Below are 25,005 nucleotides of genomic sequence, written 5' to 3'. Positions count from 1 at the left end.
TCCAGGACAGGACCAAGGCTCCCAAGACAAGACCAGGGCTCCAAGACAGGACCAGGGCTCCAGGACAGGACCAAGGTTCCCAGGACAGAACGAGGGCTCCAGGACAGGACCAGGGCTCCAGGACAGGACCAAGGTTCCCAGGACAGGACCAGGGCTCCACGATAGGACCAGGGCTCCAGGACAGGACCAGGGCTCCAGGACAGGACCAAGGTTCCCAGGACAGAATCAGGGCTCCAGGACAGGACCAGGGCTCCAGGACAGGACCAGGGCTCCAGGACAGGACCAAGGTTCCCAGGACAGAACCAGGGCTCCAGGACAGGACCAAGGCTCCCAGGACAGGACCAGGGCCCCAGGACAGGACCAAGACTCCCAAGACAAGACCAGAGCTCCAGGACAGGACCAGGACTCCAGGACAGGGCCAGGGCCCCAGGACAGGACCAGGGTTCCCAAGGTAGGATCACGGCTCCCAGGACAGAAACAGGCCTCCAGGATAGGACCAGGACTCCAGGACTGATCAGGACTCCAGGACAAGACCAGGGATCCCAGGACAGGACCAGGGCTCCAGGACAGGACCAAGGCTCCCAAGACAAGACCAGAGCTCCAGGACAGGACCAGGACTCCAGGACAGGTCCAGGGCCCCAGGACAAGACTAGGGCCCCAGGACGGGACCAGGGTCCCAGGATAGGACCAGGGCTCCCAGAATAGGACCAGGCCTCAGGATAGGACCAGGGCTCCAGGATAGAACCAGGCTTTCCAGGATAGGATCATGGTTCCCAGGACAGGACCAGGGCTCTAGGACAGGACCAGGGTTCCCAAGGTAGGATCAGGGCTCCCAGGACAGAAATAGGCCTCCAGGATAGGACCAGGACTCCAGGACAGGACCAAGGTTCCCAGGACAGAACCAGGGCTCCAGGACAGGACCAGGGCTCCAGGACAGGACCAAGGCTCCAGGACAGGAGCAGGGCTCCAGGACAGGACCAAGGTTCCCAGGACAGAACCAGGGCTCCAGGACAGGACCAAGGTTCCCAGGACAGAATCAGGGCTCCAGGACAGGACCAGGGCTCCAGGACAGGACCAAGACTCCCAAGACAAGACCAGAGCTCCAGGACAGGACCAGGACTCCAGGACAGGGCCAGGGCCCCAGGACAGGACCAGGGTTCCCAAGGTAGGATCACGGCTCCCAGGACAGAAACAGGCCTCCAGGATAGGACCAGGACTCCAGGACTGACCAGGGATCCCAGGACAAGACCAGGGATCCCAGGACAGGACCAGGGCCCCAGGACAGGACCAGGACTCCAGGACAGGACCAGGGGTCCAGGACAGGACCAAGGCTCCCAAGAAAAGACCGGGGCTCCAGGATAGGATCAGGGATCCCAGGACAGGACTAGGGCTCCCAGGCTGGGGCTTGACCACAGGCAGTGGCAGATGCAAAGGAAGCCGAGGGCAGTGGTCACTGCAGGTGGGCCTGATGGGCCTTTGGAAACCTGGCAATGGGGCAGGACAGCCAGGCAGGGCTTGGAAGGAAAGTCTGCAGTGACTCTGGCACCTGTCAGAACTCGGAGGTGCTTTTAGCAAATCTTGGAGGGGAAGTGAGGTCTGAGGACCCAGGGCCGGCCTGCAGGGGCCTCCGGAGGTATGGCTTTTGCTGCCCCGTGGTGAATGGTTCCACATGTGGGGTCCAGTGGCCTCGTGGAGAAAGAGCATGCTGGGGACAGGGGTACAGAGACCCCCGGGAGAGGGCATCCTTGCCAAGCTGGGGATCAGGCCGGGCCGGGGCAGGGGCGAGGCCCGTCTGCAGTGTGGGGCAGCTCTCCTGTCACGTGGACATGGGGAGGGCCCAGCACAGCCTGGTCTGGCCCTGCTGAAGTTCGGGGTGCACGCTGGGGGTGCACATGGGGCCTCCAAGGGGTTGGGATTCAGGGATCCAGACCTGCCAAGCCCAGGACCCTGGGACCTCTTGAGACTCCCTTCCATGCACTGTGTGGAGGCCCTGTCCCCGCTCTCCTCAGGGTCTCAGGTCCATGGTTCCCCACAGGGAGGGGTGCAGGGCCACACCTCAGCTCCACCAGGGGGCCCCACAGAGACCCGTGGTCCTGGCCAGCCCTGTGGGACCCCACAGCTGGGCAGCCAGAGCAAGGAGAGGGTATCTTGACCTGGCCCACAAGTGGGACAGAGGAGGGGCAAACACCCTGCCCAGGGCACGTTGTTGGGGTACGCCCCAGTCCTAGGCCCTAATGTGAGGTTCTGAGAGGAGAGGCCCCATCCTGGGGCTGTCTGAGGGAGGTGGTCCCATCCCATAGCAGTCTGAGGGGCGTTGGCCCCGTCCTGAGGCAGTCTGAGAGGGGAAGCCTCATCCTGGGGGCAGTCTGAGGGAGGTGGCCCAATCCTGGGGCAGTCTGAGGAGGATGGCCCATCCTGGGGCAGTCTGAGAGGGAAAGCCCCCTCCTGGGGTAGTCTGAGGAAGTGGCCCCATCCTGGGGCAGTCTGAGCAGGGTGGCCCCATCCCAGGGCAGTCTGAGGGGGGTGACCCAATCCTGGGGCAGTCTGAGAGGGAAAGCCCCCTCCTGGGGTAGTCTGAGGAAGTGGCCCCATCCTGGGGCAGTCTGAGCAGGGTGGCCCCATCCCAGGGCAGTCTGAGGGAGGTGGGCCCATGCTAGGGCAGTCTGAGAGGGAAGGCCTCATCCTGTAGCAGTCTGAGGGGGATGGTCCCATCCTGAGGCAGTCTGAGAGGGGAGGCCTCATCCTGGGGGCAGTCTGAGGGGGATGGCCCCATCCTGAGGCAGTCTGAGGGGAGTGGCCCCATCTGGGGTCATTCTGAAGGAGGCATGGTCCCATCCCAGGGCAGTCTGAGGGGAGTGGCCCCATCCTGAGGCAGTCTGAGAGGGGAAGCCTCATCCTGGGGGCAGTCTGAGGGAGGTGGCCGAATCCTGGGGCAGTCTGAGGAGGATGGCCCATCCTGGGGCAGTCTGAGAGGGAAAGCCCCCTCCTGGGGTAGTCTGAGGAAGTGGCCCCATCCTGGGGCAGTCTGAGCAGGGTGGCCCCATCCCAGGGCAGTCTGAGGGGGGTGACCCCATCCTGGGGCAGTCTGAGGGAGGTGGCCCCATCTTAGGGCAGTCTGGCAAGGGTTAGTCTGAGGGGGGTGGCCCCATCTTGGAAGAGTCTGAGGGGACAGTCTGAGGGGATAGCCCATCGCCCAGTTGCAGGGGGGAGGCCTGACCTGGCTGGATAGGAGGGGCGATGTCTTGGATGCAGGCAATAGAGGGGGTCTGGGGGCAGGTCTTATCTGGAATGCTCCAGCCCCAACCTGCCCAGCCTTGGCCCTCCTGGGGTCTCCCATGGGGGCTTCCCAGGCCACACATCCCCATCCTGGGCAACGGGACTTCTCACCCACTCTGGACAGGAAAATCCCAGTTCCCTTAGTCACCTTGTGAAATGAGAACCGTGCCTCACCCTGGGTCTCAGTTTCGTTCTGACACCACATTGGGGGGGGAGGGGAGGGGTGCTTGGGCGGGGGTCCCAGGCCCTAAGGGGCCAGGGGCATTCAGCCAGCTCTCAGGCCGAGCTCCTGACCGAGCAGGCACAGGTGCCTCCCCGCCTGCCTGGGCCTCGGCCGCGGTCCACACCGTCCTCTGTGTCCTCCGCCCGCGGGACAGCTGGGGTGGGGGGGTCAAGGAGGGAGGCGGGGATGCCCCGGCCAGGCTGCTCAAGCCGTGCCCTTCTATGGGCACACGGTGGCTGGAGGAACACGAGACAGGCTGATGGGAGGAGACATTCCTGAGTGGGGCACAGCTGTCTGCCGGTCGCCCCCTCCCCCCAGCGCTCGGGCCCCTGAACCCCCGAAGCAGGGCGCCCTGTGGGCCTGGGCGAGGGGAAGGCACCCTTCCACCTGCCTCACGCACACATATGCACACTCATGGCAGAGACTTCCAGATCGGTTCCCTCGTTACGAATAAAGACGTCGCCACAGGATCAGGGAGGCGACACCGACCTCAGTGGTTAGAACCCACTGAACAAGTCAGCCCTGAGGCTGTGGGGACCTGGCCTGCGGCTCCGCCCTGCCCAGCAGGTGCTGCGGGGGGCGGGGGTGGGGGAGCAGACGGAGCTGACCAGCAGCGCCCTCCTCTCCATGCTGGTGGCTCTGGCTGTCCTGTCCCTGCACAGGCTGGCACCCAGCGGCTCCGCGGGGCTCCCTGCCCAGCTCCGGGTGTGTGGCACTCCCCTTCTGCCCGCGTCCGCCTCCCGCGCCATCTCTAAGCAACAGCGGCTGCAGCACTGGGAGCAGGCAGCGGCCAGCATCGTCACCTCCGTCACCTGGGCGGGGGCGGGGGGGGCACCCGGCCCGGCCTCCCGCAAGGGCTTCGAGGGTCCTGGGGCCAAGCAGCCCCTCCCGGCGGGGCCCTCCCACCCCCACCTCCTGCCGGGGTAAGGCCCTGAGTCCCTGCCTCGGGGGTCCGGGCCTCCGTGTCCTGGGTCAGCATCCCAGTGGCTGGGGCGCGAAGCCGGCCTCTCCCGCTGAAGCCCGGCTACAGAGGCCGACTGGAGAGACACGCACCCACCGCGGGGTGAGACGGGGACCCCGGGAAGAACCCTGCAGCCGCCTGCTGCCCCAAGTCCCGGCGGCCCCATCCACCCCCAGATTAAGCGCCACCCGCTGTAAATGCGAACTCTCCCGCGCGCTCAGAACGGACTCTTACCCGGCGTCTTTGTCCGCCAGGAGCGCCTCCTGCTCCTCGGAGCCAGGGTGGCTCGGAGCCTCTGCCATCGGGCCGGGGTCCGGGCCGCTTGGGACTGTGCGTGTGCCTGTGACTCCGGCTGCTCCCTCGGGCGGCTGGTCCCAGCGTCCCCCTCCCCCAGCTGGGTTTCACTTCCCCCTTCCGGCTGCAGGTTGAGGTTTGAAGGGCACTGGGGCTGGGGTTGGGGTGTTGTTTTTTAATCTGTTGATGCAAGAGAAGAGAAAAAAAAAAAACCCAACCAGTCATCAGGAAGTGTTAAGCAAGTTGCAAGGGCCAGCGGTGACAGAGAGGGGCCCCGGGAAGGCAGCGGTGCGTGCACGGGCCAGACGGTGTCGGGACGCCTGTCGGGGAGGCCCCGTGGGCTCCTGAATCCCCCACAGTCCTGGATGGAAGTCTGGGCGCGGCAGGCCGTGCATAAGCACCAGGACACGGGTCCGGCCCCCAAGCCTCCACGATAAGCATCATCTCTCTGGACGGAAGCCTCCCGGGAGCGGAGCACAGATGCACCTGTTCTCCGAGCCTCTCGAGGCCACACCTCGGGCCCCCCGACTGGTCTGAGCTCTTCAGGCCACTGACCGCTGGGGCCCTGCAGAAATGCCCCGTGCCGCACACCCCTGCTTCCTTTACTTTCCTGAGCTGCTGGGTTCCCCGGTCTCCTGCTGCCCCTCCCGGGCTCCTCGCCCCCACACTCACGGAGCTTGGAGCTGACTTGGCACCGTCAGCATCACCAGGCCCTGGAGGTGGGGGCGTAGGGGCTCCCCAGGGAGGCGGGGAGGGCAGTAGCGCGCCCAGAGTGTTCATGCTTCAGGGTGGGGCCTGGCCAAGGGACAAGCCGACTGGGAGGCGGTGAGGCGCCCTCGTCCCCACCCGCACGCACCGAGGAGCCTCCCCATTCAACACTGTGAAGGGGGTCCCGCGCCAGGACTGCGCAGGGCCACCGGGAGCTCTCAGCCTGCTGCCTCCCCCGTCCCCTCTGTGGTTCCCAGGGTCACTCTCGCTGTCCTGCCACGGACCAGGATGCAGTGGCTGGACGTCCGTCCGAGTGGGGGCTGGGCCTCAGCATCGCGGCCAGCATCCCCAGGGACACGGGCCACCCCGGATCGGCCCGCCATTTGGTCCTTCCTCTGCCCCTACGGTGAGGTCGGCCCCAACATCACAGCTGGGAAATTTAGGGGCCTTGCCAGGAATGGTGAGGGCAGATAGAGGCCGGGTGCCCCTCCCAAGACATGTCTTCCGGCCGCCGCCACTGTCCCCTGATTCACGGGCCTGGTGCGGCGTGAAAAGGCGGGGCCTCTGGGTCAAACGCTATTAAGAATGTCAAAAGGGAGACCGTGGAGCTTGAAAGCAGCCCCGAGGGGGGCGCCGCCCTGACCTGCCGGACCCGCCCGTTCACCCCCTCTCGGGCCCTGGCCCTTGTGACCCTCTGGACGCTCGCCCAGACCCCAGGGCCCTCGCGGGCTGCTGGCCTCCCCTGCCCACGCCCGTCCTCAAAGGCCCAGAGGCAACTGCTCCCTCCTGCGGGGGGGGAAACTGTGTCCCCCCCCCCACTCCGGACCTCACAGTGGGACCTGATTTGGAGAAAGGGTCCTTGCAGATGTAATGAGTGAGGATGAGGTCGTCAGGGTGGGCCCCTCGTCCCATGAGACTGTGTTCTTATAAAAAGAGGAAATTTGAGGGAGACTCGCACGCAGGGCGAGGCCACGTGAGGACGCGGAGGCAGAGGTGGGGGTGCGTCTACCAGCCGGGGAGCTTCAAACAAGGCAGGAAACCGCAGGATGTGGGGGGGGGGGGGGGGGAGACGGACCCGGAACAGACTCTCCCTCACCGCCTCGGAGGGAACCCACCTGCCCACGCCTGGAGCGGGGACTGGGGGACACCAGTTCCTGCTGTGTAAGCCGCCCTGGCTGCGGGTCTTTGTGCCAGCCGTCCGCCCCCTGCCGTCGAGCCCCGATGGGCCCGGAGGCTGGGAGGCAGACGCATCCTCCAGGGGCGGGGGGGGGGGGGGGGGGGGCGGGGGTGCTGCGGGCCGCAGGGTGCTGAAGGAGCCCAGATGCGGTCGCCCCTCCCAGGGTCACCCCAGGCCTCCCTCCTCGTCGCCCCACACTCGAAGGAAGACGCAGAAGCCAGCACAGGCGGGACTCTCATCTGGAACCACCTGCAGTCCTGAGCTCTGGCCCCTGCTCAGCCCCCCTGCTCAGCCCCCTGCTCTGCCCCCCTGCTCAGCCCCCTGCTCTGCCCCCTGCTCTGCCCCCTCCTCTGCCCCCTGCTCAGCCCCCTACTCTGCCCCCTGCTCTGCCCCCTGCTCAGCCCCCTCCTCTGCTCCCTGCTCTGCCCCCCTGCTCTGCCCCCTGCTCTGCCCCCCTGCTCTGCCCCCTCCTCTGCCCCCTGCTCTGCCCCCTGCTCTGCCCCCTGCTCAGCCCCCTGCTCAGCCCCCCTGCTCAGCCCCCTGCTCTGCCCCCCTGCTCTGCCCCCCTGCTCAGCCCCCTGCTCTGCCCCCCTGCTCAGCCCCCCTGCTCAGCCCCCTGCTCTGCCTCCCTGCTCTGCCCCCCTGCTCAGCCCCCCTGCTCAGCCCCCCTGCTCAGCCCCTTGCTCAGCCCCCCTGCTCAGCCCCCTGCTCAGCCCCCCGGCTCTGCCCCCTGCTCTGGCCCCCTGCTCAGCCCCCTGCTCTGCCCCCCTCTGCCCCCTTCTCTTCCCCCCTGCTCAGCCCCCTCCTCTGCTCCCTGCTCTGCCCCCTGCTCTGCCCCCTGCTCAGCCCCCTGCTCTGCCCCCCTGTTCTGCCCCCTCCTCTGCCCCCTGCTCTGCCCCCTGCTCAGCCCCCTGCTCAGCCCCCTGCTCTGCCCCCCTGCTCTGCCCCCTCCTCTGCCCCCTGCTCTGCCCCCTGCTCAGCCCCCTCCTCTGCTCCCTGCTCTGCCCCCCTGCTCTGCCCCCTCCTCTGCCCCCTGCTCAGCCCCCTCCTCTGCCCCCTGCTCTGCCCCCTGCTCTGCCCCCTGCTCAGCCCCCTGCTCTGCCCCCCTGCTCAGCCCCCTGCTCTGCCCCCTGCTCTGCCCCCTGCTCAGCCCCCTGCTCTGCCCCCCTGCTCTGCCCCCTCCTCTGCCCCCTGCTCAGCCCCCTCCTCTGCTCCCTGCTCTGCCCCCCTGTTCTGCCCCCTCCTCTGCCCCCTGCTCTGCCCCCTGCTCAGCCCCCTCCTCTGCCCCCCTGCTCAGCCCCCCTGCTCAGCCCCCTGCTCTGCCCCCCTGCTCAGCCCCCCTGCTCAGCCCCCCTGCTCAGCCCCCTGCTCAGCCCCCCTGCTCAGCCCCCTGCTCTGCCCCCCTGCTCTGCCCCCCTGCTCAGCCCCCTGCTCTGCCCCCCTGCTCTGCCCCCTCCTCTGCCCCCTGCTCAGCCCCCCTGCTCAGCCCCCTGCTATGCCCCCCTGCTCTGCCCCCTGCTCTGCCCCCTGCTCTGCCCCCCTGCTCAGCCCCCTCCTCTGCCCCCTGCTCTGCCCCCCCTCTGCCCCCTTCTCTTTCCCCCTGCTCAGTCCCCCTGCTCTGTCCCCTTCTCAGCCCCCCTGTTCTGCACCCCTCCTCTGCCCCCTGCTCTGCCCCCCTCCTCTGCCCTCTCTTTTGCCCCCCACTCTGCCCCCCTGTTCAGCCCCCTCCTCTGCCCCCTTCCTCTGCCCCCTTCTCTGCCCCCCTGCTCTGCCCCCTGTTCAGCCCCCTGCTCTGCCCCTGCTCTGCACCCCTGCTCTGCACCCCTCCTCTGCCCCCTCCTTTGCCTCCCACTCTGTCCCCCTGCTCTGCCTCCCTGCTCTGCCCCCTCCTCTGCTCCCCTGCTCAGTCCCTTCTTCTGCCCCCCGCTGAGCCCCCCTGCTCTGTCCCAACCCTGCCCCTTAGCTCCTCTGCCAGAACCTCGGGTCAGACTCCCTCCCGGGCCAGCACCCTTCTATGTGCTCGCACCCAAACCTCTCCAGGCTTTAAACAGATAAAGCTGAAAATGCCCTGGACCGTCGAGCCCTGGCCGCTGGGGCTCCCACACCTCCCTTCACCGGCGGCTCCTCGAGGGGCCCTCCTCGCCGTTCGGCGGGGACAGGGGGGCGAGAATGGGGCGAGGCCTCCCGGGGACCCTCAGTGCCGCCCGCGCTCTGCTCTGACGAGAGGGGTCTGCTGAGAAACGGATGCTCCCTCTTTGGGTCCCTTGCTGTCATTCGGCAATGGAACTTGAGAGGTGGACACCTTGCCTCGTCCATCCTGGCGCCTGCAGACATGTGCACGGGCCAGTGGCAGAGCGGGTGGTCGAGTGAGGCCGTAAGCCGACCCAAGGCTGGGCCTGAGTGAGCGCTGCTGGCGGGCGGTGGGCTCCAAGCGGGCTCCTGGCTCGGGCACTGAGCCGAGCAGCACACAGAGCCCTGAGGCCGGGGCCAGGGGGAGGTCTGTGCAGGGCGGGCAGTGCAGAGGGACACAGTGGGGGGGGGGGGGCGGTGCACTGACTCCGCGGGGTCTGCGGGCCACCCGGGCAAACTGTCCAGGGGCAGCTGGGGCCGCGGGCAAAGTGACCTCAAAGGCCCAGGTGGGACGGGTTCCCCAGGGAAGACAGTGTCAGGACCACACGCTTAAGTGACATTGAGTGACAGGATGCTGGAGAGGGGCTGGGAGGACGGACGGAGTGAGTGAGCAGGAGAGGTCAGGAATGGAGAAGCCGTCTACACGCAGGGCAGGGCAGGCCAGAAAGGACAGCTGGTTGGTCAGAATCGGGGAGCTGGTGGAGCGCAGGGGTGTGTGAGGAGGCCCGCGGAGGCCTGAGCTCAGGGGGAGGGAGTGCCAGCACGTGCCAGCGCCCAGGGCCGGAGCAGTGTGGGCAGAGGATTGGGGGCGAGCCGTGTGGGGCAGTGGGAAGGGTGCTCTCAGGTTCAGGAGGGGACACTGAGCATGAGAGGACAGGATGGGCTGGAGAGGGTCGTGGGCTCAGCCGTGTCCCTATGAGCTCGGGCCTGGGAGCAGGGCCGCACAGGAGACGGGGCCTTGTAGGTGATCAAGGTAACACGGGGCCACCGGGGTGGGCCCTGGTCCCGTGTGACCAGGGTCCTTGTAAGAAGAGGGGATCGGGACACAGACACGCACGGAGGGACGACCCCGTGAGGACACAGGGGGAGGACGGCCGGCCACACACAAGGAGAGGGGCTTGGAGGGACCCAGCCCCGCCCACGCCTGGACCTCGGGTTCCGGCCGCCAGGATGGGGGACGGTGACCGTCTGCGGTGTGAGCCCCGTGTGTGGGCCTTCCTCGTGCGGCCCCAGGACACTGACTCAGGGACCTGTTGCTCAGGAAAGCGGAGCAGTTGCTGTACCAAACAGCCCTGGGGGCTCCGCCCTCACTCCGCCCAACTCTGGGGCCGAGGTGTTGGGGAGGGGTCTCCGCAGCTGTCCCAGGACCCCAGGCTTCTCCTCCCTGAGGGCCTCAGAGTCCCCGGCTGGCGCTCCATGCCCAGCGGCAGGGGAGGGGCCTGGAGACCGTGAGGAGGGCTGGGGGGCCAGGGGCCCGGCTGGATGCACACGCGCCACCGAGAGCTCAGCGTCAGGGCGTCACCGGTCCTCAAGCTGCGCGCCCGGGAGGGAGAGGCAGCAGTGTCCTCGGCAGCCGGCAGGTCCTGCGTCAGCCCCCTACGAGCCCCGGGGTGAGACAGTGAGACGCTGGGGTGCCCAGGATGCACTGGGGGTCCAGATGGTGCGGTCAACATCTGGGCGGGAGGGGACAGGGAGTCTGAAAGGCAGCCGGGGGCGGACAGGCTGGAGGGACCCCAGGGGCAGATGGGTAGACAGGCAGGTGAGGAGGGGCCACTGGCCATCTGGGGGTTCCCTTATTCCATTTTATAGTCGGGAAAGGCCCCGGGGAGGAAGGTGAGAGCCTGGTGCTGGGGCCTCTGGTTTGGGTGACATGGGCCCAGGTCACTGGGGGTCCTGGAAGGGCCTGGTGGGGCGGCTGGGAGGTGGGCCGGTACCGGTCTGCACCTGGAGTTGCCAGCAATCCCCTCCAGAGTGAGGGGGTGGTGCGGGGCAGAAGGGCCCCCTCCCCGAGGCCGGCCTGGAGGGGCTCAGAGGTGGAGGGTCCCTGGGGACCGAGGTGGGCACTGGGGGGAGAAGCTGTCTGGATGGAGGGTCTCCCGTGGGCCGGGCCCCCTCCCAGCAAGGACGTTGGTGATGGGCGTGGCTAGGAGATGGGGGGGCAGGGGGCGCCCAAAGTCCCGTCCCTACCCGACGGCCTCCCTCCCCTCTAGTGATGGCCGTCTAGGCCCAGACGTGCTGGGCCCTGGGGCCTGACGGATCATGGAGCTCTTCCTGGAAGAAGTGACTTGAGGGAAACTGAAGGTTGGGGGGTTGGGGGGGCGGGCAGCCGAGGAACAGCCCAGACATGCTTCCAGGCCCAGTACTGAGGCAGGTGTGACATGTGTGAAGCTGGGGACACGCGCTGGTCCCTCCCCATCTGGCCATCCTGTGAGGTGGGCGTTCTCTTCTCCCATTATAGTCGGGGAAACTGAGTCCCAGCAGCCGGCCAGGAGGTGTCAGGGAGGCAGAAACAGAACAGCAGAGGACCCGGAGGCCTCACAAGGGACAAAGGCAGGTCTGGACCCAGAGAGCTGGTGCTCAGGGACCAAAGAGGGGACAGGTCACAGGGGCAAGGCTGGCCGGGGAGAGGGGTGGGCCTCAGCAGGGGCTGCTTGCTCACAGAGGAACTCTGGGCCCAGGGCCCCACTCGGGCTTCCCCTTGGCCGGCAGGGCAGGGGTGGAGGGGAGGTCCCTCTGAGTCTGGGCCAGTCCCATCAACTGGGAAGCCCCTGGACCATGCCCGTCCCCAGCTCCACCCACTGCCAGGTTCCCCAACGTGGCACTGCCCACTCTTCCCTGCCTCCTCGGGCCAAGGCGGCTTGCCCTCACGCACCCTCCCACCACCTCATACTGGGGTGGGGGGGGGCAGTGTCCCCCCAGGCCCGCCCTGTGGTCCCTGCCCGGCCCCAGGAGGGGTGCGGGGTCCCCCAGGCCCACCCTGCGGTCCCTGCCCGGCCCCGGGAGGGGCGTGGGGGTCCCCCGGGCCCGCCCTGCAGGTCCCTGCCCGGCCCCGGGAGGGGTGCGGGGTCCCCCAGGCCCGCCCTGTGGTCCCTGCCCGGCCCCGGGAGGGGTGCGGGGGTCCCCCGGGCCCGCCCTGCAGGTCCCTGCCCGGCCCCGGGAGGGGTGCGGGGTCCCCGGGGCCCGCCCTGTGGTCCCTGCCCAACCCCAGCAGGGGTACCGGGGTCCCCCGGGCCCGCCCTGTGGTCCCTGCCCAGCCCCAGCAGGGGTGCCGGGGTCCCCCAGGCCCGCCCTGTGCCCCCAGTGCTCGCCCGGCCTGTCCACGCCCATGTCTCCACATCCAACACCTGGTCCACGCATCTTGGTCGATTCCACCTCATCCGTTTTCATGGTTGCTCGGGAATTTTATTGTTTCGATGGTCAAGGAAAAGTTTAACTTTGGAGAAATTATTTCAAACTTACAGAAAAGTTTCAAGGGTGACGATACACAGAACACGGGCACATCCGCCCCCCCTCAGCTCCTCGGCCCCGAAAGACCAAGGGGGCCTGCTTCCTGGGGACGCCCCCCCCACACACACACACACCTGCCGGTCTGCATCCTTGCGACCTGCTCCCTCAGTTCTGTTGCTGTATGTGGATTTGTTTGGCCCACCTCTCTGCTTCCCGGCTCATCTGTGGGGCTGCTCCCCCAGCCCTGGCTCAGCGCCTCCTCCAGGAAGCCCTCTGTGGAGGATGGTGTCGAGGACAGGGAAAGAGCTGAGGGCACGAACCTGCCTCACGCAGGCGCACACGAGCCCACCTGGACGCGCACCAGCCTTGCCCCCGCCCCACACCCTCCTGCCCTTGACCTCCTGGGCTGCCTGCCATGCTCCCCCTCCTCACCTCTCCAGGCTGAGGTCCCCTGGGGCTTCCTGCGGCTGCGCCCCGACCTCCAGCATCACCGACACGGCAGGCCACGGCCGCCGTACCTTTGGCGCCCTGCTCCTCGCTTCCGGGGTCCTTCCTGGGCAGCATCCGGCCCAGGCCTCCCGGAGCAGCGTTCTCTTCCCCTCCCCCGCCTGCCCATTGTTGGGGATCCCCCAACACTCATTTCTGAGGATGCCCGGACCCCCATCTCCAGCCCAGACCCCTGCGTCCAGCAAACCCACAGCTGAGAGCCGGCCCCTCATTTGCTCAGAGCCCCCTCCCTGGGGAGCAGCCCCACCCCCACCCCCCGCCTCTTCCCATCCCCCTCGGGGACTCTGTCTCTTAAGTATCTCCCACCCCTCTCCCCTCCCTCCCTCCCGGGAGATGGCTGTGGTTCCTGTGCCCTCCCCCACTCCAGCGTCACTCCTGGACTGCCTGTTCTCCACCCGTGGAGATCTTTCTAGAATGCAGAGCCCCCTCTGTGTGCCGGGTGCTGGGCCGGCCACAGGCTTCACGGACATCCCCGCCCGAGGCTGTGTGTCTTTTGGGGGACACCAGGACAGCCCGGCCGCGTGCAGAGAGGGCATGTGGGGCTAGCTGTGATGTTTGCTCCTTGTCCCGTTTGCCTGTTGTTACGAACACCCGCGAATCTTCTTCCCAGCCCTAGTCACGGCATCTGTCCCTGTGTGGTCCCTCCCATCACCTTCCCACCCAGGGGGTCACTACCTGGGACTGTGTGTTTGACATTTCCTTGACTAAAAAAAACCCAAAAACCCCATCATTTCTCCACATGGTGAGTCTTCCCAAACCAGGATGTTGAGTCTCGGGGGAGCCAGGTGTCCCTGCCTCCCGAGGACCCTCCTGGTAGGCAGGGCCCCTGGACCTGCCCAGGTCACTCTGTCGGGTCTGCGGTGGGGTGCTGCCCCTATCACTCTATCCGGCCACCGAAACTGTTCGTTGAATTCACTGCCTGCCTTGCCCACTCTCAGCTCTGCGTGGGGAGTGCCTTGGCCCCCAACATCCTGCCAGAGCTGGAGCTGGGGGCCGTGCACGGGTGTCCGAGCTGGGAGGGCCTTCGGGGAGCTCCCCCAAGGGCAGGGTGGGTGGCCTGGCCTCCCCGGGCATCTCTCCTGGGTACCCCTCCAAATATTCGGGTGTTCAGACCTTGGCGGGTCACCGTGTCACTCCCCACAGAGGAGGTGGGACAGTCGTGGCCTTGCCGTGACCGTCCTCTTCAGGGCCTGTCAGGGATGGCCTCCTTTGACGTTGTGAGGTGGGCCAAGGCCTTGGCGGGGGGGGGGGGGGGGGGGGGGGGCGCAGACGCAGCGTGAGCCCTGTCGCCAGGCCTGCCGTGGGGCCAGGTGGGCCTGCCATCAGCCCCCAGGCGGGAGCGTGGACCCCAGCCCCGGTGCGTCCCTGCTGGATGGGCATGAGCCACCCCGGGAGGGCTGTCTGAGCCGGGACTGTGCCCACGAGCCCCCCGTGGGAGGGATGGGGGGCCACCCATGTCGCATGGAATCACGCCACACAGAGGGTCTCTGGGCCTGGCAGGCCCCCTGATGATGCCATGCACACGGACAAATGACCTCTTCTCCGCCACCGTGGCTCCGACGCGGCCCAGGCCATCTGCCCCCAAGCCCTCCCGGGGCGGGCGAGTCCAGGGCAGGTCTTGGGAAACAGCGGGGACAGACCGCTCACCACTGACCACACCAACCCACCCTGGGCCAGCACCCCCCGCACACAACAGTCCGCTGGGCGCCCGAGGCAGTCGGTGGGCAGTGAGGCTGCGCAGGACCAGACCAGACCAGCCATGGGGATTGGAATCCTTTATTGAGCACTTAGACGAGCCCCATCCTCCCTCACTGCGCCGGGAGCTCCGGGCCCTGGTGGGGCACGGGCGGCCTAGGACTCGGACTCGAACATCTTCTTCCTGCCCTCCATGCCAGACTTCTCCTCGATGTTCTTCCGCCAGTCGCCCACGTCGCGCAGGTCCCGCTCCTGGGGACGGGCCAGGACAGGGCTCAGGAGGAGGCTGCGGGTCACCCCTTAGCCTCCCTGTCGCCCCCCCCCCCCGCCCCCGAGGCGGGCAGCGCGGTCGAGCCCCCCCGCAGACACCCCGGGAGCCTGGGGCCGGGCCGCAGCGTACCTTCTCGGTGTCCTCCTTCTTGACCTGCTTCAGGTTGGCCCGAAGGTCCATGCACACCTTGTGCTTGGAGCCCAGCAGCGCCTTGAGCATGGCGTCAGCCGACATGCGCACCCGTCTCAGCGGGGGCCTCTTGAACTTGCCTCTCAGGTCGAACAGCTTCTGGTTCATGTCCTCCAGCTGCCGGCGGGGAAGGGCTGGGTGGGAGCCCGCGCTGGCCAGGCCCCCCGCCCCCTCCCGGCCAGGGCGCCCCTCGCCCTGTCCCGGCCCCCCCCCCCCCCCACCGGCCGCTCACCTCCTTGCTGCTCTTCTGGACCCTTATTTCCATGTCATACTTCTCCTCCTCGGCCGCGTCGATCTTGGCGTGCAGCTGCTTGCAGAGCTCCTGGGGGTGGGGGCAGCGGGTGGGCGGGCCGCTGCCCACCCGACCTCCACCTGCCCTGCCCCCTCTCTTGACCGGTGGGGAGACCGAGGCAGCAGGCCGGGGCGCCGCCAGGGGAGGGTACCTGCACTTCAGACATGGAGCCGGGGACGTGCAGTGGGGGGCAGTGCTCAGACAGGTAGTTCTGCTTCTCAGTCTCACGGCGACTCTCCTCCTTCTCCAGCTCGGTGGCCGCGATCTGGAGCATCACACTCTGCAGGGGGCGGGGTGGGGGGCAGGCCAGTGAGGGGCTGTGGGGGCCACGCCCCGCGCAGACCCCGGGACGGCCCTCTCGGGGCCAGCGCCTACCTTCAGGTGCTGTCTCCGGGCCGTGATGGCCCTGTTGCGTTTCTGTGGGGCAAGGGGGAGGGGGCAGAGTCAGGGCCAGCCCAGTCCCCAGCACCGCCATATCCCCTCCCGCTCAGCCCGCCCCAGGCCGGTGGGCCCTGTCTAGGAGGCAGCTGGACACCGGGGTTCCGGAGGCCCCGGTGGGGGGGCTGGGCCCAGGACACCTGTACCCAGGTGGCAGGTGGGGTTCAAAGGTTAAGGGGAGGGGAGAAGTGGGAGGTGCAGGGCATCCCTACAGAGCCAAGGCTGTGGTGGGGGGGGGGGGGGGTCGGGGGGGTGGCAATCGGGAATAAGAAGCGATTCTGGTGACCTGGCCACAGCCTCACTTCCCCTGCCCCACGAGGCATTGGCAGCCACTTCCTGTTTTCGCCCCTGTCCTGGTGGCTGGGTGGGGCTCGTTCGTGGGGGGAGGGCTGGGCAGCTTCCCTCGAGCTTTGACCTTTGACCTATCCCAAGTAGGGGGTCCCATCCCCTCTGTGTCTCATGCCCCCCCCCCAAGTAGGTACTCACCTCCTCACTGTCCCGAGAGTGCAGGTGGGATGGGGGGAGAGAAGACAGAGGTCAGGGCGTGGATGAGGCAGCGTGGGGGCAGGTGGGAGTGGGACGGGGCCAGGGCGGGGGCTGGGGCGCTGTGGAGACCCCCCAACCCCGGGGTGGGGGAGGGCAGGGGTGGCAGGGGCCCTGGGCTTGGATGGAACTTACTCCCCCATCCTGAAGTCCTGGGCTTAGAGCCTGTGGGAGAGAAAAGGCCGAGGTGTGAGGGCGGTGGCTCCTGTCCTGCCGTGGACACCGGCTGCCCAGGTTGGGGGTGGGGGTGGGGGTGGGGGCAGGCCTTGCACCAAGCCTGCCTGTTGCCCTGCCCCCACTCCGACCTCCTTGAGGCTCTGTCTTGGAATTGCCAGGGTGAGAAGAGGAGAAAGTGTTCCCAGAATGTCCCAGGCAGGGCCCGGAGTGGCCACAGCTGTCCCTGAGGGAGGGGTGGGACGGGCCAGCGCAGGTGGCCACCAGAGCCATCCAGCTAATTTTAGCTCTGCTCCTTCGGCTTTGGGCCCAAGTGCATGTGAGAAACCACTCCCCGCTTTGGCCTGGGGTCCCCCGACCCGTCAGATCTCCTCCTGGTGTCCCACCCAAGAGTGAGGCCTGCTGATCGGGGGGGGGGGGGGGGCCGTCCTCGACCCCTGCCGCCCCAGGCCGTCCCCCGACGCATCTCCGGCTCACGCCCCACACCATGCAAGCCCCCGAGAGAGGGCTGCTGGAGGTGGCCCCCAGCCCCCAGCCCCCCACCCAGGGAGCTCATCCTGCAAACAAGCTCCAGAAGCGCCTGTCCTGGCCTCTGCCGGCCGGGCTGGCCTCACCTAGTGTCTGAGCAGCAGCGTGAGGAGCGAGGTCAGGCCGCAGCGGCAAGTTGGGCTGGTGGGCCCAGGGGGAGGGGTATAAATGGCCTCCCCCAGGCTGGGCCCCTGCTCAGAAAGGGCATGGAGCCCTCCTCAGACCAATGGGGGCACAGGGGCCTCCCCACCTGCCCAGGCCGCCTGGCCCGGCCCAGCCGCGTGCTGTCATCCAGTCCAAGAAGTCTTGGCGGTGGTGGGGGGGCCGGGGGGGGTGTACACCGAGGTTGGGTTGCTCTATTTAGAGCTCAGTGACGAGTTCGAGAAGCCTCCCTTGTTCTTGCAAGGAGCCTGTGGTCAGATGTACTTGGCCTCGCCGGGCCACCTCGGGGCACACGGCTCGAGATCAGCTGAGGGGTCACTCTGGTCCTAAGTCAGGGTCCACACTGCGGTTTCCCCACAGTTTCCCCTGGGCGGGCAGGCTTCCTGGAGGGAGCAGTGCCCTGCATCTCACTGCTGCCTCCCAGCCGGGCCGGGCATCTCAGGCACGAGCTGGCCACATCCCTTCCTTTCCCCAAGGCCCAGACCCCCAAACACGGCCTTGCGGCAGTGGCCAGGGCCCTCTGGGTGGGGGCTGCCCTCCCCTAGGTGGGATCCCACCCTCCCTCCTGGGAGAAGAAGGGAGGGCGCCTGGACGTGCAGCCGGCCGGAAACACCCTGCCCTGGGGTGGTTCCTGGCTCATTCGAACGCGTCCTTCAACCCGAGGATGGTGACACCACCGCCTGGGAACCTCTCCCTGACCTGAGGGGGCCTGGGGCCCGCCCGGCTGCCCGGGACTGAGCCCCCTCCCCCCCACACACACACTGCCCGGGCCCCCCACCCAGCAGAGACATCCGGAGGAGCATGACTTGGCATCCTCTGAGCTGGGGGTGCGTGGCCCCAGGCCTGCCGGCCTCACGGGCCACAGGGAGGGTCAGGGGAGCTAAAGCCATCCAGATGTGTGGGGGTTATTGCTGCACTCCTGGCCGGGGCTGAGCCCCCGAAGGCCGGAGGAGGCTTCCGAAGGTGTCTACTGCCCCCTGCCGTCTGGAAGAGGTGGCCCTACAGCGGCCTTTGGAAGGTTTGGGGCCCTGTGCGGTGGCGGGGGGGGGGGGGGGGTGCGAAGCGGGCCCCCCCCAGGTTGGAGTCCTTTCCTTTCCCTCCACCATCACCACCCCCCAAATGCCTCCTCATCACCCACACTGTCCCCACGGGGCCGGCTCCAGCCTACCTCCCAGCACACTGTCCCTGCAGCCCCACGGACAGAGAGGGCTCCCTACCTCTTCACACCGTCCCCGTGGGGCCTGGAGGGGACCCCTTCACCCCCCGAGGCCTCGGGTCCTTTCCCCACAGCGGTGACGGCGGAACCCCTGCCCCGACCGTGTCCCCGAGGCTCAGGAAAGACACAGCACGGCAACGGGAGGAGGCGTTTATTAGTGGTCCCGTGGGGCGGCTTGGACAGGCGCCCACACCGCAGCCTGGGAGGCCGAGGCCCGAGGGCGCTTTCAGGAGCCAGGCAAGGGCAGGTGCAGGCGGGGCTTCAGGGCCAGGGCGCCGTCCACCTCCCCGGCGGGCCGCAGGCGGTGCCACTGGGCAACAGGCCGCCGGGCGTGGGCCAGCATGTCGGCCCAGTGCTGCAGGGCCTGACCCGAGGCCCGCACGCCCAGCAGCACCTTGCCCACGGGCTCGGCCCGGAACTGCGGGCCCCGGGCCCAGACGGCCAGCACCAGATCCACGCTCTGGGCAGAGGCGGGCAGAAGGGCAGGGAGGGAGAGAAAGACAGGGGTCAGCTTGGCCCCAAGAGTGGGCCCGCCCCGCCCCGCCCCGCCCCTCCCACCCCTTTCTCCAGGCAGCCCACCTGGACCTGGCTGAAAGGCACGAGGAAGGTGAAGGCCTCGTTGAAGTAGGGGGCGGCCGTGCCCTTCCGAGTCGAGGTCTTTCTCTTCCTCCACTTCCTCTGGTTCAGCATGAGCTGGACCTTCACGTAGGGGTCTGGGCAGGCAGAAGGGGTCAGAAGGCATCCCAGGTCCCAGGGCCAAGCACAGGGCTCCCTCTCTCTCCATGTGGAAGGGGCAGGGAGGGCTCTCACCTGCCAGTCCCGGGCTCAGGCCTCGGGCCTCCAGCACGACGACGGTCAGCCGGCCCGAGCCGGGCACATACCGGAGCGAGAGGCACAGCTCACCGGAGGGCTCGGGCTGCGGGCAGCGAGATGGGGGGGCCTCGGTCTCCACCGCCCCCCGACCCCCGGGGCACCCCGGGCAGGGCCAGGCCGGAGTCCGGCCGTCCCTGGGCTCACCTCGGTGGTGCCCGGCGGGCCCAGCTGGTACCACTGCTCTAGGACGTGCTGCGGGTCCACGGTGCCCAGCGGCAGGCTGAGCTCAGCCAGCGGCTTGTGGGCAGAGAACCGCCTGAAGCTCAGCACCTGCACCCGCAGGGCGGTCCGAGCCAGCTCGCGCTGCGGCACCTGCAGGAGAGCGTGTGAGCGGGTCCCCTCACCCCGGCCCCGGCCCCCCGCACCCCCCCCCCCAGCCCAGACGCACGTGGAAGCAGCAGGTCTCGTGGAACGTGGGGCACAGCGTGCCACGATGCACCCTGGTCTCGTGCGTGTGCCCCGCCCCCGTGGAGAGGCTGACGCGGGCGTAGGGGTCTGCCGTGCCGCCCTGGCCCCCGGCCCTCAGGTCTGCGGCCTGCTTGAGGCCCACCTGGATCTGGGAGCCAGGGGCTGCTCAGCCGGGGGCCGTCCCCGGGCGGCCCCGCGCCCAGCGCCCGCCCGGCACCCGTCTCCCCTGCACACGCCCCGCGGACCCTCTGGGCCTGCAAAGGCGGCCCCTCACCTCCTGGCTTCCAAAGTCATACCCCAGGGAGAGCAGCAGGCGTCCCCAGTGCTGGGGGGCCCCCGGGGGCAGACTCCGAGCTCTCCACGTCCGGTTGCACCTGGGGCGGGTGGGGACAGGAGGCGGGGGCTGCTGGGACCGGGCCCCCGTGGCAGCCCTGGGCCTCCCGGGCCCCAGCCCCAGGTCTGCGGTCCAAGCACCTACCTCCAGACCAGGCCACAGAAGGGCTCATATCCTCAGTTCTGTGGCACAGGCCTTAACTGATGTGCCTCCCCCACATCCGTTCTTGCAGCACTGCCCTCCTCAAGGACCTTCCGTGGCTCCCCATGGCCCGACCCCTGGGGCTGGCGCTCGGGGCCTCCTCCTCCTACACTGCCTTCCTCTCGCCTCTGCTCATCACTTCCCCCGGCCGGGAGGGTCCTCCCTGCCTGGGCCTCGAGCTGCCCTCTGGGACTGAGCAGCCCGCAGCTGGTGCTCCTCACCAGGTGGATGCTGGTGGTGCCCTGAGGGCCGCCCAGGCCCACAGCCTCCTGGCCCCTGGGCTTCTTCCTGCAGCCCTGTCTGCGGAGATGGCAGCAGCAGCAACAGGCGACACAGAGGAGGCAGGACACGGCGAGGACGCCGGCAGCCACAGCGATGGCCGTGAGCGCCCAGCTGGGCCCTGGGGGAGGGCACAGAAAGGGGCCTGAGGTGCATCCGTGGACAGCAGCTGCCCCCACCGGGCCCGCCATCCCCACACCCCTGCTGGGCATCCCGCAGCTCACAGGGGAGCCTGGCGATGAGGTCCGGAATGAGCCCGGGTACAGTTGTGGTGCCCGCCGGGGCCAGGGTGCTGTGGGCGTCTGGGGGGCGCCCCATCTCCCCTTCCTGCTGGCCTGGAGCAGAGCGCCCGGGTGGCCGGGTCACGCCCGGGGACGGCCCCGCGGCCCCCAGCCCCACTGCCCCATCTGCCCAGCAGCATCAGCCCAGGGTTTGCCTGGGCAAGGAGGCAGCCTGGGGTGGCTGGGGGCAAGGGCTGTGAGTAGAGCCAAGGGAGGAAGGCCCCGGCCAGACGGCCGGCTCAGCAGACACAGGCCCAGCCTCCTGGCCGCCTCCCCAGCCCCCAGCCCCCAGCCCAGCAGGCCAGGCCTTCCTCATTGCAGAGCCCCCTCCCTCCAGGCCTCTCTCCCCTGGGCCCTGGGATCTGCCTGGGGGCTGTCGCTGGGGTCCCGGTTCACCCCCGCCCTGACCTCAGGCCTGCCATGGTTCTCCGTCACACAGGTGGAGCCTGTTCACGCTTGCGGGGCGGCGGGGGGGGGGGCCTCTGGCCCGGGAAGTAACCTGGGAGCGTGGGGGTGGGGGCTCTGAGGGACCGGGGCTCTGTTGAGGTCATGGGGGCAAGCAGGGGGAGCGGTGGGGGTCGACTGCTGGGGGGAGCTGGTCCGAGCAAGCCCGGGCTGGAGATGCGTTCCTGGCCTGGGCGCCACGCCAGCCACGCCTGGGGAGAAGGGTGAGGTGGGGGCAGGCAGGGACAGGGTGAAGCTGGGAGAGGCCAGAACATTCCTTGCAAACTGACTCAGCAGCCGCTGCCCGGACCTGCCCACCTGCCGACCTGCCACCCTTCTTGCTGGTGGGAGGGGAGTGGGCCTGGTGTAGCCTCCCTGCCAGGGGCCTGGGGTGGGAGCACACCCACGTCAGGGACGTGGGGCTCTGAGCTGGGGGCCGGTGCCACGACGGGCCATCCTGGGACCCCAGACCCGCGGAAGTCTCTCTCTGGCTCAGCTCCTCCTCCTCCCTCCCCCCCCCCCCCCCCGGGGAGCACTGGTGGCCAAAGTCACGGTTCTGGCCACCAGGGGCTCCTCCTGTTTGTCCACAAAGGCCAGGCCGGGCCACCCCCTCCAGGAATCACCAGGCACCCGGCCTGGATCCCCTCGCTCCTGCACGGCGCCCAGGCCTCACTCCCAGAACCACCCCAGCCCTTCCGTGTGCTGTGGATGGAGCCTCTGCTTAAAGAGGCGGGGAAGCGCCCAGACCCCAGGTGGCCCGGCCCCCAGGCCCGGCTCTGTCACCCCTGCAGGGGCTGTGTGCATGCTGTCCCCACGAGGCCTCTCACAGACCAGTAGACGAAGGGACAGGAGCAGAGGCCCAGGCCCGTGGAGCCACAGCACCGAGAAGGGACGTGGAGGCAGGTCCCGCACGCAGAGGGAAGGGCCCCGGGCCTGGTCCAACGCCCGCCCTCGCGCTCTGGAAATTGTAACCATTTTGAACAAGGGCTGCAAGTTTTCTGCACGGGCCCCACCAAGTATGGAGACGGGTGTGGCCGGGGGCCCCTCGGGTGAGCCCCTGCCGTGGAAGCTCACAGGTCTCCGGGCCCCATGTCCCCTGAAGGACACTCCCAGGTCTGCTCGATGGCCTGAGGGCTTCCGGGGGGTCGGAGCCCCCAGCTCCCCGGGAGCCAACCTTCCGGAAACGCCAGGGCCTGTGTGTGTTCTGGGATTGGAACAGCTCCACTGGAGGTTTTCATGGTGGAGAATTCCAGATAGGTTGTCGGCTGGAGAATCCCGGTGCGTGCGTGCCTGTGTGTGCGCACACGCCTGTGGGTGTGCGCACACCTGCGGGTGTAGGTGTGTGCGTGTGCCCCTCCCACGGCCCCTGCACGGGGGCGGGGGCGGGGCCGGGCACGGACGCACGAGTACTGCTCGCCTGGCAGGATTCCTGGGCCGGCCTGGGGAAGGTTGACCCCAGGACCGCAGGAGATGCCTGGAAGCTGGCCCTAGAGGGTCCCAGGACCCTGGGCAGGCTGGCCACAAGGGCTGCAGGACCCCAAGGCCTGGGAGAGGCACAGGGTCCCTCAGGACCGCCAGGCCCCCATGGTGGTGCAGGTTCAGGCAGGCGCGCCGCCACCAGGTGGCGCCGGCCGCTCCGCTGGACCCAGCCAGCAGGTCCGGCTTCTGGGAAAGTGCCCGGGAACCCCGGGGGTGGGGGGGGGGGGCAGATACCCAAGGGCGACTCTTGGGGGCCATGGAGGGCTGTCCGGCTCTCCTACCCCAGCGCCCCCCGCCGCCCTCCAGGCCTGGAGCCACCTCCGGGAGGGGCCTTCCGGCCTACAGCCCAGGAGGCCGGAGGTCCCTCCAGGGTTCCACCCCTGCTCCCTCTTCTGTGACCCGGCGGGGAAAAGCCCCTCTAGTGCTAAGGCTCTTTTTCCCCAGGAAGGGGGCTGGGCATCCTTCCTAAGTGGAGTCCCTGTCCCCGCCACCCGCTGTGGGACACACCCTCCCGCCGCTGTGCGGATCCGGCCTCAAGGCTCCTTGTGGAGCAGGACGGCCTCGTGGCCACCTGTGTGCACGGACCCAGCTTGGTTCCCACTGCTCTGTGCTGACGCTCGATGTTCCTTCCATGCCACCCCACCCTACTCGCCCTTCAAGGCCTGTGTGAGCCCCACCTCCTCCAGGAAGCCCTCCCCGTGACTCCCCACCCTCCGACCACCTGACCTGCCAGGCCGTTTGTGCTGGGTCCACCCTGCCTCTCCCACTCGGGAGCCCCGACTCCGCCAGGTGGAGGGATCCACGTCAGCCTGGGGCCGGGCACCCACGGAAGTCAAGCCAACCGCTGCCCCCCATCAACAGCCCAGCTGGCATTGTTTGTACTGTGGGAGGGAGCAAGTCTCCCCCTCGGGAAGAGCAGGGCTCCCCCAGATGTTGTCGGGGTGACAGTCACCACTCCCTCCCCCGCCCCGGTGTAGAAAATTCTCACCTGCTGCCTGAACTTCCTGCGGCCGGCCTGGCCTCCAGGCCTCCTCTCTACCTAGCACACGCAAGGAGCCGTGGCCGGGCCTCCAGTGAATGAGAGAGTCTGCTGGGTGGGGGAGGGATGTGAGAGGCAGGGCTTCGGGGAGCCCCACCTCAAGGCCGGAACTGCTGGCCCTCAGGAATCAGGGAACTCCCTTGGGAGGAGGGTCCCCCCTGAGACCCAGGTACCAGGCGTCCAGGCTCCGGGCCACCTCCAGGGGTCCCTCCAGGGGACACGGGGGCATTTCTGGTCCTCCGGAGGCCTGGCAATAAGGGGGTTGACCGCCCACCTGGGCTGAACACCGGGAAGCGGGAGGGAGGGACGGCCGGACCCGGTCTGAGAAGGTTCTGCACCCCGAGGAGGGTGTCCTGAGCCCCAGGGACGTCTGGGTCTGGAGGAGTGCAGCTTTCTGGTGCTGCCCGAAAAGGCACAAGGCCACAGCCCGGCCAGAACCGCGCGGCTCGTGCTGGGCAGGGCTGGCCCGGACGCACTGTCACGTGGGCAAGCCGTCACCAGGCGACTATCTGGGTCTGCCTTGCCCTGCTGACGCCTGGGCTTCTGGACGTCACTCCATCCATGCCTGTGCCCCTGGCGAGGCTGGCCTGTCCCCAGAGCTCTGGGTTTCTGTTGGACCAGCCCCCCACCCCCGCCGCCACCCCCCAGCTCCTGCTTTGACAGGGCCAGCGGGGCCTGTGACCTCAGCGCCCTCTCTGCTCTGGCCAGCTCAGGTCCCTCCCCGGGCCCGGCCCTGAGTGACCCTTCCAGGCCAGGGTGACTCTCTGAACCCACTCCTGCCCGCGGCCAGACGTAGAGCTGGTTAATGCTTAACAGGAGAGCCGGTGGCACGGGGGCCGCCGGCAGGACTGGTCAGGCCGGACTTCCGGGAGGCTCGGCCCCCGGCTCCGAGGTCGCTCGGGAGACGTTGCAGGTGGGGGGCGGGCTTGCGTGTGCGTGCGTGGACCTGCCGGTCACGCGCGGCTCTGGGAACGCGTCCCCCCCCTCCCCGTCCAGGGGCTCGGTGCTTTCTCCTGGTCCTACCCGGCGATGGGGATTTGGGAGAAGCGGCTGACACCTCGGGGCCACGGGGCCACGGGAGCAGGCCGTTGGGGGGCAGGCAGGCGCCCGTGCTCTGGGGGGAAGAAGCAAGGCCGGCCGCACGTGCCGCGGGGCCCTGGTGTGGCGTGAGCACATGTGCCCCGTGCGCGGCTCCCCCCCAGCCCCACTGTAGGGCCTTTGTGCCTGTCCCAGGACACGGGCGCCTCCACGGCGAGACGGGCGTCTGAGCGTCCAGGGCAGGAAGGGGAAAACCAAACAGAGCTGGCAGCCCCCGGCCAGCCCTGCGGCCCCCGAGACGGCGGCTTGGCAGCCGACAGCCGCACGGAGACCCTGGCGGGGCTCCTGGACGGGGGTGCTTCCTTTGAGGTTGCCTGGGGAATGTTTGAGGTTGGAAC

General features: G+C 68.5%; 3 protein-coding genes across 3 annotated transcripts in view; all 3 read right to left on the bottom strand.

The window, feature by feature from the left end:
- The window catches only part of LSP1 (lymphocyte specific protein 1), a 40,588-nt gene extending 35,724 nt beyond the window's left edge, over positions 1–4,864 (bottom strand). Inside the window, exon 1 of the mRNA XM_053899310.1 lies at positions 4,695–4,864. Coding sequence (XP_053755285.1) covers positions 4,695–4,762 — 68 coding nt within the window. The 5' untranslated portion in view covers positions 4,763–4,864. The remainder of the gene's footprint in view (positions 1–4,694) is intronic.
- Positions 4,865–14,483: 9,619 nt separating this feature from the next.
- TNNI2 (troponin I2, fast skeletal type) lies at positions 14,484–15,645 on the bottom strand. The gene is made up of 6 exons (XM_053900190.1): positions 15,640–15,645; positions 15,546–15,587; positions 15,322–15,450; positions 15,111–15,200; positions 14,819–14,995; positions 14,484–14,670 (listed from the first exon to the last, which is right to left on the bottom strand). The coding sequence occupies exons 1-6, from the start codon at positions 15,643–15,645 to the stop codon at positions 14,575–14,577; spliced, it is 540 nt and encodes a 179-aa protein (XP_053756165.1). The 3' UTR covers positions 14,484–14,574.
- A 2,720-nt stretch (positions 15,646–18,365) lies between these two features.
- Positions 18,366–24,099, bottom strand: SYT8 (synaptotagmin 8). Its single transcript, XM_019437049.2, is given in 11 exon segments — positions 18,366–18,691; positions 18,811–18,944; positions 19,042–19,147; positions 19,249–19,416; positions 19,493–19,660; positions 19,787–19,843; positions 19,845–19,886; positions 20,269–20,447; positions 20,551–20,661; positions 23,519–23,617; positions 23,844–24,099. Coding segments are annotated over 9 exon segments (1,182 nt in total). The 5' UTR covers positions 20,645–20,661; positions 23,519–23,617; positions 23,844–24,099; the 3' UTR covers positions 18,366–18,457.
- Positions 24,100–25,005: the final 906 nt, after the last annotated feature.

The sequence above is a fragment of the Panthera pardus genome, unplaced genomic scaffold, assembly GCF_024362965.1.
Source record: "Panthera pardus isolate Hobbes unplaced genomic scaffold, ASM2436296v1 HiC_scaffold_12, whole genome shotgun sequence".
Lineage (NCBI taxonomy): Eukaryota > Metazoa > Chordata > Mammalia > Carnivora > Felidae > Panthera > Panthera pardus.
This window is presented reverse-complemented; position numbering and strand designations above follow the sequence as displayed.